At 39.4% G+C, this 12542-nt stretch overlaps 1 protein-coding gene across 1 annotated transcript in view; it reads left to right on the plus strand.

The window, feature by feature from the left end:
* kita (KIT proto-oncogene, receptor tyrosine kinase a) overlaps positions 1-12542 on the plus strand; it is a 46734-nt gene that overhangs the window by 5469 nt on the left and 28723 nt on the right. Inside the window, exons 3-9 of the mRNA XM_034701451.1 lie at positions 2077-2361; positions 2448-2587; positions 4698-4890; positions 5592-5778; positions 8221-8336; positions 8600-8714; positions 11731-11912. Coding sequence (XP_034557342.1) covers positions 2077-2361; positions 2448-2587; positions 4698-4890; positions 5592-5778; positions 8221-8336; positions 8600-8714; positions 11731-11912 — 1218 coding nt within the window. The remainder of the gene's footprint in view (positions 1-2076; positions 2362-2447; positions 2588-4697; positions 4891-5591; positions 5779-8220; positions 8337-8599; positions 8715-11730; positions 11913-12542) is intronic.

Consider the following 12542-nt stretch of genomic DNA (forward strand, 5'->3'; position numbering starts at 1 on the left):
TTAAAACTTCTGCACTCTTTACATGTTGGCATTTTGCGGACATTAAACATTTATAAACCCTCGTTTTAAAATATGTTAGACTTTGTTCTCTGAGCAACACAGAGAGACTAATGCACGCTTTTATTACCAGCAGGCTGGACTACTGTCGTGCTCTCCTTTCTGGTCTTCCAAAGAACACAATAAACAAACTGCAATTAATACAAAAAGCAGCAGCAAGAGTTTTAACAAGGACCAGAAGCAGAGCACACATTTTGCCTGTTATAAAATCTTTACATTGGCCTGTTTCTTTTTGTGTTGATTTTTAAATGATTTTACTAGTTTTCAAGGCGCCGCATGGCCTCGCACCAGACTACATCTCAGCTTTTAGTGTCTGAACCAGGAGGGCCTCTCAGATCCTCCGGCTCCTCTCTTTTAGCTGTTCCTAATAGGAGAACAAAAACATTTGGTGAAGCTGCTTTCAGCCACTACACTCCTATACTAAGGAACAGCGTGCCGGAGGATCTGAGAGGAGCTGATGGAGATATTGAGACCTTTAAGTTGTGTTTCCTGGGGCATTTTTTTGCCTTTAATGACAGGACAGCTGAAGAAAAACAGGAAATGTAGGGAGTAGAGAGTGGGGGGAAGACATGCAGCAAATGGTTGACCGACCGGGAGTCGAACTGGCGACCTCTGGGACAAGGACTGTAGCCTCTATACGTGGAGTGCTTAGACTGCTAGGCCACCAGTGCATGATATTGAGACTTTTAAATGTAAACTAAGACATATTTATTCAGTCTGGCTTTTATGTAGGGTTTAACAATTGTATTACTTACTTTTTACTATTATATTGATTTAAATGTTGCTTTATTATTTTATTAAATTTAACTGTTCATCTTATTTTATTTTAATTTTATTTATTCATTCATTTATGTATTTTAATGTATCTACTCAGTTTTATTGATATTTTTAGCTTTAATTTTATTTTCCACTTTTATCCTTACCCTTTTTAAATTTATTTATTTTAACTGTTTATATTCTTAATATTAATTTGACGCTTTAACTTATTTTAATTACACATATTTTATTGTTGGTGTGCATTAGTCTCTATTTTAAAATCCATTTTTGTTTTTTAATATTATCTTATTTCTGCTTCTTTCTTGTTTTCAATCGCTGTAAAGCACTTTGGGTTGCATTTGATTTGTATGAAAGGTGCTCTATAAATAAAGCTTGATTGAGTGATTTGTTCGAATCCAGGTTTATTATCTGACAGTGGTCATCGTTCTCTTTGTTCGCACGTTGGTGAGTTTCTTCGTGTGTCATCGTCACTTGTGCCTCAGCGTAGTAGTGTGAAAACATGGACATGTGCATCCTTGTGCTCGCGCATGAGACAAACAAAACAAGGACGCTCCAGCAGATAAAACAGCTCCAGAGCTGCTTGAGGTTAAACTCAGAGAAGCAGAACAGCGAGTTGTCTCTTTTAAAGTCTGAGGGATTAAAAACTGTAACACAGTTTAACCAAACTTCTAATTTAATTATCTTGTTATGACCTCCTCCGTCTGCACTGGTGTAACGGCACCAACTGGAGAATTAGAAGCACCAACTGTTTATCTCCATGCAGCAAACTTCTACACTAACATTGGCACAAAAGAAGTGGGTGTGATGGCACAGTAGCTCTTGTTCTTTTTGCATCTTTTTCGCTTTATCTTGTTTTATATTTGGTTAAACACCTGGCTTTAAGATAAAGCAGCTCTCAGTTTGATGGGACTCATTGTGGCAGTTAGAGGAGATTTGAATGAGGGGAACCAAACGCTATAAAGAAGACCATGCTGCAGAAATAAATGATTAATGCAAAAGAAAACTGCACCTTTGTTAAACTTGTGGAGTCCAGCCATCCAATAACGGCCACCGCTGATTAGAAGCAACAAATACAAGTAGTAATCTGTACAGAAGTAAACATGCCAGCATTGATTAATGTGTAAAAGTAGGAGGCTGTTTCTTTCTGTCACAAAGTGAAGCTCCAGCAGCTCTCCATGCAGCCTCACTCTCAGCTCTGAAGCTCTTCAAGTGCGATTCTGCTTTTTCTCATTTTTTTGGCAGATCCTGACAATCCTTTCAGAAAATCAATGGTGCACAACATTCTTGCTCGTGTGGGAGACGCTGCTTCCATCCCCTGCCTGGCAACTGATCCAAGTCTGGACAACCTGCGCCTGGAATCGTGTAACAGCACAGCTCTGGCCTCTGGTCTCCAGTTCTCTGCAAGCCCAGAGCAAGGCATCATCATCCACAACACGCAGCAGGCCTACGAAGGCTGCTATGTGTGCACGGGGATGCTCGGGAAAAAGCTGGTCAGGTCACATAACTATGACCTGACTGTGAAACCAGGTGAAGAGGTGCATCTTCATGAGCACATGCAGATTGTTGTTTCAAAGGTTAAGAGCTCCGTAACACGTCTTTGTGTTTCCTCTCAGTCCCCATGGCTCCTCCTGTGATCGAGCTGCTTGCGTCAAAGAGAGTCATCCTCACGCAGGGGGAGACTCTTTCCCTCACCTGCAACACCACAAATGTCAACGGAGAGATCAAGCTGGAGTGGCTCACCCCGCCCGGCTCGGTGAGACTCATCTGCATTTCTTGAGCATGTGTAGCGCTGCTGGTGGCAGATTAAACTAGGATACTTCACATCAGGGGTGGATTCACAAAGAAGAGGTTTCTCTGCTGTCGGGCCTCGTGATGAGAAGTGTTCAGATCAAATGCAAAGAAAACATTCGTACTGGTTATTGCAGGAGCTGGAAGAGGGATTATTAATGTGTGAGATTAGATTAAAGCAACGGCAAAAAAATGCCATTTATCTGTTTCCAGTGAGTCTCAGTTTCAACAGAAACAGGAACTGATGTTCTTGTAAGTTTGCTGAAATAACATGATGCAGATTAGGCAAAAGGCAAAAGGCAAAAGTCAAGCGTTGTCAGGTCTGTCCTCAAGAGGAGAGGAAAACTACTTTTACAATGTTTGTTTGTTGAATGGAGGTCTATGAAAGAGAATTAGAGACACTGATGTTTTTTTTTAGCTCTGACCTTCTTCACGGAATGTTCAATTTTTTTTCAGAATTCTGACATCAAAGACAGATTCCAGAACTCTGTCTTTGATGTCAGAAATCTAGAACACCTGCTGTTGCTCTCCATACAGACTGTTTTTCCTGCTGACACCTGATTGGTGGATACTACTCAGACTGCAGACAGAGACCAGAACCCTTCTCAGACTAAAATCCAGACCCTGAGATCCAGATTCAACATGTTTCTGAATCAGAATCTGTAATTACAGGTTAGTTGTAGCTGAAAGTAAAAAGCTCTGTCAGGTCTGTCCTCAAGAGGAGAGGAAAACTACTTTACAATGTTTGTTTGTTGAATAGAGGTCTATGAAAGAGTATTAGAAACACTGATGTTTTTTCACGGAATGTTCCATTTGTTCTCAGAATTCTGACATCAAAGACAGAATTCTGAGAACACCTGCTGTTGCTCTCCATACAGAATATTTTCCTGCTGACACCAAAGCAAAGAAAACTACTTTTTGAATTTGTTTGTTTGTTTGTTTGTTCGATCACATCTGATGCATTTAAGGGATTCAGGGAAATCTTATAGCTGATTGTTGTTTTGCAAGAGAATCAGGTGAATTTATTGGGGATCCCAGTATTTGCGTCATGTGTCCCATTTTCTTGCACCCTCAGGGAATACACATCCTCTTGTCATTTACTTCCTTTGCATTTGGTCTGACCACGCCTTTATTCTCACAGCGCCAACATAAAGACGATGCTCTCTCTTAACTGTTGCATCCTCTGGTGCTGCATGAGCCGTTGAGCAGGATGAGGTTTGGAGTGTTAATTTATCTTGCTGTCTCGCTGCGGGGAAGGAGACATAAAACTGTTGTCGTCGCATCTGTCAAGTCCCGCCGTCACAATAACCAGAAAAAGAGCAGCCTCATCCTCTCGCAGCTCTTTATTCATTCAGTGAGCGAGCATGCCTCTCACAGCTGAGAGGAGATTCTGACAGATCCTCTCTTCAGTCAGATGCAAAGTGAAAGCATGAAACATCTCTGGACTGCACAAACTTGTGTGCATGTTTGTGATGTAGCACAGTTTTCCTTGTGAATCAGAGAGACAGAACAGAAAGCTGCAACTCATGGTGCTGTCGACAGCTGCAGTCCATTCTTTGTGAATCAGCCCCGAGTATTGATGGATGTCTTTGGCCTCTTCAAACTGTTGAAAGCAGAGAAGAGGCAACCACTAATAACCAGCTCAGGGGAATCAGACCCACAGCGTGAGTTTATTTTATGAACAACCAAACAGCTGCAATGGAAATTGGTCCCAAACATGCTGTCAAATAATGATCTCTTAGTGAAGACCGACCTGAGGAACTGGAGTGTGATTCACAGGAAACAAAACGCTGTGGTGTTTTTGTAAATTTAGATTCTTACCTGCAGAGTTTCTTCCCTGTGTGTCTCCTGTCAGTGGTTGTCTCTTCTCTGGAACAGGGGTTACACTTTGTGCTTTCCACGCTTCAGGATCTTGGCTGTATGTGGGGTACTGTATGCATGCACGTGTCTGAGCGTTTGAGTGTGCGTTCGAGTGTGCGTTTGAGTGTGCGTTCGCATGCTGGCGGTTGTGTGTCTGTCAGCGAGGATAGACATGCAGACGGGGTTAATCTCTAGAGATCTCTGGGCGTTGACAGGGTGCCGTCTGGTATCCACAGCAACCAGCAAAGGTTGACAGTGCGTCACGAATCACGTCGGAGCACTTCACGCACGTGCGCAGCTCCACCTTGCACATCGCAGCGGTCAAAGCCCAGGACGTCGGGAGGTACCGATGTGAAGCGGAGAACGAGAAGGGGGTCAGCACGCAGTCACTGTGGCTCGATGTTAACGGTGAGTAAACTTCACACGCTCTAACTCTCATTTCTCTAAACTGAGTTCTAGAGTTTATAAAATGTAGACATCATTAAGTTAAAGTTCATAACTTGATGTAGCTTCAAATGAAAACATGACCCCATCACTCTGCATCCTGATCAATGTTGAACAAAGAAAGTAGGTTTTCGAAGAAGATCTGTGATGTTGCTCATGGGAAATTTATGCTACATCCTGTAATAAACACTACCGACTTTATCCAAGGGGGCGCGCCAGAATCAACATGACATGAAACTCTTCTCAAAGCCTTGAAGTCACTCTGTTTTGCTCTCAAACGGGCCACAGATTATTATATGGCGCTCTTGGTGAAGTCAGTAAATGTCTCTCTGAGTGCTTTAGGATCCTCTTCTTTACAGCCTGAATCGCAGTTTCTCACACAAGGCCAGAGAAGCAAATGCACGAGGCCAGAGAAGCATATATGCACGATGTTATCTGCACTCAGATGCAGATATGTTTCGATAGAGGTTAAATAAAAGATACATTCATCTGAGAAGATGGGCAAGGAGAGATTGCAATTCAGCAAATGTGTTGTACTTCTTCTGTCATCCGCGAAAGCATTTTCCTGCATCATATAAAAGTCTGATCAAACATGATTAAACAGGAATGTAAACCACTTTTCATGCGCAGCATCTCATTTGATATTTTTATTTTTTGTTTATCAGAGAAAGGATTCATCAACTTAGCGCCCACAGAAAACAGAACCATCCAGGTGCGTTCAGGCGAGAGTTTGTCCCTGAACGTCGACTTGGAGGCTTACCCCAAGCCACACACTTTCTCTTGGAGCTTCATGGGTCAGGAGCTGCAGAACACGAGCGACCATGTCATCACCACACACAGCTACGAGTACAGGTGAGAAAACACCAACACACACACACACACACACACACACACACACACACACACACACACACACACACACACACACAACTCCTGGTAGCGTCCCACTCCTGCACATTGTACCACACGGATGAAGAAACTCATTACACTCTGTTAGAGGAATGTAACACCTCCCGTTTGGCTGTGGCTGCTCTCGTCACAGCTCTCTGAGAACTGAAGTTTGAATTTCTAAAAAGTGCCTGGAGGTTTCTGGAGAAACTGGATGTGTCAGATTTCAGAAATATCCACAGTAAGAGCTCTATTCTGCAGATAGATGTGTTACATAATATTATCCAAGACTGCTAATGCATTTTAGCTCCGCTTCATGGTGTCTCATACAAACATTTTATTAAAACTGAAAGAGTGGGGCATGACCTTTGGGCCCATATTGGACCTCAGTGCCTAAAGCAAGTCATGCATGAGCGGGAGCAGTTTCTTAACATCTTTGTGTTCAGTCAGAATCAATAAATCCATTTCATTGGTGGAAAATAAGGGTTGCTAAATTTGAAACTTCAAAGACTTAACCTTTGTTAAGCGTTTGCATAACGCCTGAGAACACATGTGCAAAAACAACACAAGACAAACAGAAGACTGTTTGTAATCATTTATGCAAATATTTGAACGCTTTAAGTTTTCTCATGCAGCTTTAAGTGCAAAGTGAATACACTCTCTTCTGTTCAAATGCAACTTAAACATCCATACACACATTTAACACACTGTTCTTTGAGAATATGACTGGTGTTTTACACTTTGCATCTGTTTTTGCATATTTTGGACTCACTATGACTCAAAGATTGAAAGGTGTTGGTATTGTTTCAGTAGATCGCTTCAGCCTGCAGCGATGAAACAGGCTGTAACGACTGCAACACAATCTTTTTGTGTCCTCTTGTTTTGTAGCCGAAAGTATCAGACTGTAACTCAAACCGTCTGTAACATTACTGGAAGGAGTTTTCTAGAGATGAAGACCTATTTTGTGAGAAAGGAAGATGCTTTTTAAACAAAAGGAGCCCCGCCTTTGCTGGATTTTCTTGAAAGCCGCCAGAGTCTATTGACTAACAGTAATACAGTAAAACAGTAATTTTACCTCAAAAGAACATGGGAGTCTCTATCTAGTAATAATAATAATAATAATAATAATAATAATAATAATTATAAATAAATAAATAATAATAATAATAATAATAATAATAAATAAATAAATAAATAATAATAATAATAATAATAATAATAATAAAATGTGTAAATAAAGTGTATACCAATTATAATAATAAAATATACACTAATAATAAAATAAATATAATAATTAAAGCATTCTACTACTACTAATGAAATTAATAATGATGAAAAAATATATATATTAACAATAATAATAACAATAAAATATATATATAATTAAAGTGTATACTAATAATGATCAAAAATATAATAATGATAGTAATAATGATCAAATATATATAATTAAAGAAAATAATAATAACAATAATAATAATTAGTATTATAGTAATAATTAGTATTATAATAATACTAATTATTATTATAATAATAAAAAATATTATCATACTACTACTAATAATAATACTAATAATACTAATAATAATAATAAAGATGAAGATGATCATAATAATAATAATAATAATAATTTACTTGCATAGAACTTTTCAAAACAGGCTTACAAAGTGCTTTACAAATTACATGAAACATGAAACTTAAAGACAATAAAAGATAAATGTGAGGGAGACACATAAAAGGAAACAAAAAAATGTTGGAATAATTTAAAAAACTAGAAAAAAAAATGAAATATAAAGTTATAAAATTATGAATGTATAAAATAAAATGATAAAACCCTGCCAGTGATCATGCCTAAAAAAGAATAGTAACCTCTTGAAGACGCTCGGCTGACATCTGCTTTTAAAGTACATGGATAAGAAAAGTGTTTTTAAAAGAGGATAAAAAAGTTAATTTAGTTTATTTCTCATAAAAATACTGTGATGGATCCTGCCTAGTAATTTAAACCACCAAAGGCAAACCATAACACAAACGTATTAATGGATAGAGGCAGCACTGGGTGAGCAACTCTGGTTTTCTGCAGGGTGCAATGGTTGTTTTTGTAAAAGGAGCCTGGTGGCTTCGACAAAAGGGGTTGCAAAAACTGCTTCTTGGAGTAAAATAAAAATATTTAACACATTTTAATCAAAACTTGTGGTTTTAAGTAAGTAGTTAAAACAACACCTTTATAATGAGCCCATTTGTTCCCAAGGGTTACAGTCAAAGCAGCCTGAATTAGTGCTGCTGGCTTAAGAAATCCACTGCAAAAAACACACACAAAAGATTTAAATGGACAAAGTATTCAACAATAAGCTTTTAAAATGTAACCAATTAATTCATATGTTGTTGTTTGTTGTTGTTGTTTTGAAGGTACAGCAGTGAGTTGAGGCTGGTGCGACTGAAAATGTCCGAAGGTGGAGTCTACACCTTTAAAGCCTCGAACCGTGACGCATCAGTTAACCAAACCTCCACCATCTTTGTGATCAGTAAGTTAGATGATGGATTTTTTAAAGGTATTTTGTTCCCTAAAGCCATGCAATGAATCTCATTACTGCACAGTGCATTCATCTTCCATCACTGACATGTGGGAATTGGTTTTTTATTGACCTTTTCCCTCGAGAAATCTCTCTCTCTCTCTCTCTCTCTCTCTCTCTCTCTCTCTCTCTCTCTCTCTCTCTCCCTCTCTCCCTCTGTCTCCCTCTCTCTCTCTTCACCCTGACATACTGTGACATTAACTTGTGTTTGTTAGGTAAACCTGAAATCGTGTCACATGACGGCCCCGTGGATGGACAGGTACGCTGCGTGGCTGAGGGGTTCCCCGCCCCGCAGATCACCTGGTACTACTGCGAGCAGCCTTATGTCAGGTGGGAGACTGTGAGAGCTTCTTACCTTGTACGCTTGACACTCCGTGCAACACGCACGTGTTCCTGTTTGGGTCTGTTTTTGCCATGAGCTCAGTTTGGAAACGTGTTTTCATTTATCCCTACACCAGCTGGAGTTTAACAATGACAGTTGTGAGTTGACTATCTTATGTAAGAGCTCTTAATTTATTCAAAACCAAAACACAGACTGAAATAAAGGATTTGGTACTAAAGCTGAGATCTGCTGAAAAATGAGGAATATCGAAATGTATAGAAACTCTTTTTAAGCCAAATAAAAATGCTGCTACGTTTCCTTTGATTTACGGACACGTTGCTTCATTTATCTTTCCTGTGTGCATTTCCCACTCACACATAGTCATGTCACAGTGAAACTCTCTCACAGCTTATTTCAATTTCAGACAAAAGGTTCAACATGGGATCAAACCCTTCAGTGTTGTGTGTAAACTGTGGAGCTGACAGGCTGACCCTAACACTGATGTAACTCACAAAGACGTGGATGTAGATAAGACGTTTCAGCTTGTCCAGAAACTAGGAGAACAATCTCAGCCAATTAAAATCTCAGCTCTTGATCTTTTGAATATGAAACATGTTTCATTTGTATTCTGTAAAAACTGTAGCCAGCATTTATTAAAATACAGCTGCAGAAGAGTGTGGTGTTCCTCAAACTAAAGAGACGATGTTCGAACAGAGTCATCAATCCAAGACAAACTTAGTTTCCCATGACAAAATTCTTCTAAATATATTGAATTAGTGTCCTCCTAATTTTAATATCACCAACAAATCTTTTAAAGTACAACAAGGCAGAAATTATCTTGTATGCCTTCAGTCTGTGGTGCATTGAAATGTCAGCACACCTCACTTCCAGTCACATATCTGAGTTTTTGGTAAAATACAAGAGTCTCTTCGTTGCAGATTTTTGTCTCTCTTACTCAAATTTGTTGTTGTTTTCATCACATTGACTGTTTTTTGTATTTTGGAGCCTAATGAGGCAGGTGCCATATTGGAAATGCAAACTCCACCTTACGTTGGATCAACCCAAACACAGGCAGAGTGCGAGTCAATGCAGGTTGTTAGCCTCTTGGCAAATAGCTACCCTGTGCCCACCTGCCAATCAACTCAGCCACACCCCTAACTGTGTCTTAATATCTTCAAAACAGATGAGTTATGAAGATATTTACAGATATTTATGAAGATATTTATATTTACTATATTCAAATATATTTGTGCTTTTACACATGAGCATATTAACATTGGCTTCAATGGGGATTTTAAAGCTTCTGGGGCCAGCCTCAAGTGGACACTCGGGGTACTGCAGTTTTTTACACTTTCACATTGGAAGTTTCCATTTGGTGGCATTTTTGGGTCTCCCTGTATGTCTAATATAGGGTGCAGAAAACTTCTGACATCAAAAGCTTGTCTTTTAGACTTTAAGGGTTTGCAATGCTAAGAGGTAGCTAAGAAATGTCAACAAAGCTGTTACAAGTCGGGAGAACTAAAGGATGGAGTGTTTCCTGAATTTCAGTCATCATTTAAAGCTCATGTGAGGAGTTTTTTGCCACTTTTAAAACTGATTGAAATTATTATTATTTTCTTTATGAGCCACAAAAGCAACTAAGATTTTAAAATACAAAATACATCATTTATATTTTGCTATTTTTAATGTCTGCTGCCATGGGGTAGGTGTAAAAAGATTTCAGTTCACGCTGCCCTGACCGTCTTTGTTTACCTTTCTCACAGCTAAAAAAAATCTGGATGGATGGTAGATTTGACTGTAAAAAGACAGGATGAAATCTGTCACTGTAAATCAGAACTTCTATAAGTAGAGGATGAAATCAGTAAGAAATACAAGTTTCCAGTTTGTCCACAGGGGGCACCAAATTGCCACAACGGAAAATGTCCTTGCAGGAGCTTTAAATCTTGAATATTTGTGCTTTAAACTGTTTAAACTTCCGCCATCACATAATCTTTCTAAATATAAATTGTAAACATATTTGAAAATATTTCTGTGGGGAAAATGAATCCAGGCTGTATCATAAAAAACAAAAATAAAAAAATCAAATTCTGTGAGCTGAATTTTAGATCTGCTGCCTGAAGTCATAATGATGGTTTAACACGTTAGGACACCAGTCATTAGTTTTATAACACAAATGCACAAACAGAAAGCAGCTCTGTGCAAAATAAAACCCTAAAGCAATCCTGTAATTAGAATTATGTTGATTTAACACTGTTCAAATGTAGAAAATGAAACCTTTCTACATGTTGTTGACTTTATCCATAACTTTCTTGCATGTTTGCTTGAAGACAAATCCTTTACTTCAGATCTGAAGTTTAGTTTTAGTTTAAGACTCAGACATATCTGATGCATCTGGAGGGATCCTTAAAGTAACTTTGAAATGATGATGACGGCGGAATTTGGGATTTAAATGGCCCTGACTTGTGATTGGCTGACATTCATAAGATGATGAGGGATTTGGAAATAATTGATCTGTTATTGGAAGGGGGGCTTGGGAGTCTGCCTGGATACAGCTGACACGCGACGGACTCGGTTCGTTGCGTGTCAAACGTAAAGTGTGTTTAAGGACGAGCACCTGCGACACCAATCCCAAAGACACACGCACAGTGAATCATAAGCCAGTTTTTAAGTATGATTAAATCCAATTAATGATCATTACATATGGACACGCACATGTGCTGTATGTACAGAAACAGAGTCATGTGACCTGACAACACATAGGTACTTTGTTTTTACGGTATGGAGCCATAGCATCTAATCCTTCCTCTGTTATTGTGACCTCTTTAGGGACTAACTGCTGCAAAATATGCAGAAATATGAGCACATGTGTGTTTGATTCTGGGTAAAGTTCTCCTCAGAGGACTTAGAGGAGGAATGTGTGTCCTGCAGAGATTCGGGGGGGAAGAATGCCTGTTTGCCCTCACCCGACAACACACCAATGGGTCCATGATTCTGTGTCAACAAGATGTAATCCTCTGCCTGCAGGTGCTCTCAACAGCTGAATGCCACCCAGGAGGAGCACGTCATCACCGTCACCCTGTTCAGTCCCAGGTTTGGGAAGACGGAGGTGGAGAGCAGGGTGAACATCAGCAGGGGACGGTTCAACACTCTGGAATGTGTGGCTACGGTGGACGGGGAGCAGGCGTACACACTCTTCTCCATCAGCGGTGAGTTGGTTTACCAAGTGATGCTAAAAGGGTAGCATCTTAAATTCAACCAAATGGATAATGGATTAGAGAAGGGGAATTAAAAAGTGCAAATTATGAGGGATCACAAAATTAAACGAGTCATGAGGCAAAAAGCAAGAACAGGCATTTGCTTTCAAGGAAAATGCAATGCATGAAGAAGGAGAATAAAAGGATGCTTCAAAAGAAAAAAAGAGTATGAACCAAAGATAGCTTGGCCACAACAGCCCTCTAACTATGTCGTAAAAGGGTTTATGTCGGCCATAGTCAGCATTTTAAAAGTAAAACGATCTGAAATCTGAATACTAATATGAAATTCAGTCAGATAAGTTTTCAAAAGTCTAAAGAATAATGAGATTTCAATCAATTTTGATACCACCTGCTTTAAAACTAAACAATGTCCGTCACTGTTACAGTCATGGGAAAGTACCAGAGCTACAAAAACTACAGATTTAATGTCATATTTTTAACCAAAAGATGCCACAAGCGGGGCGCTGGTGGCCTAGTGGTCTAAGCGCCCCACATACAGAGGCTACAGTCCTCGTCGCAGGGGTTGCTGGTTCAATTCCCGAGCGGTTGACCATTTCCTGCATGTCTTCCCCAACTCTCTAC

This window comes from Notolabrus celidotus, chromosome 2, assembly GCF_009762535.1.
Source record: "Notolabrus celidotus isolate fNotCel1 chromosome 2, fNotCel1.pri, whole genome shotgun sequence".
In the NCBI taxonomy this organism is placed as follows: Eukaryota; Metazoa; Chordata; class Actinopteri; order Labriformes; family Labridae; genus Notolabrus; species Notolabrus celidotus.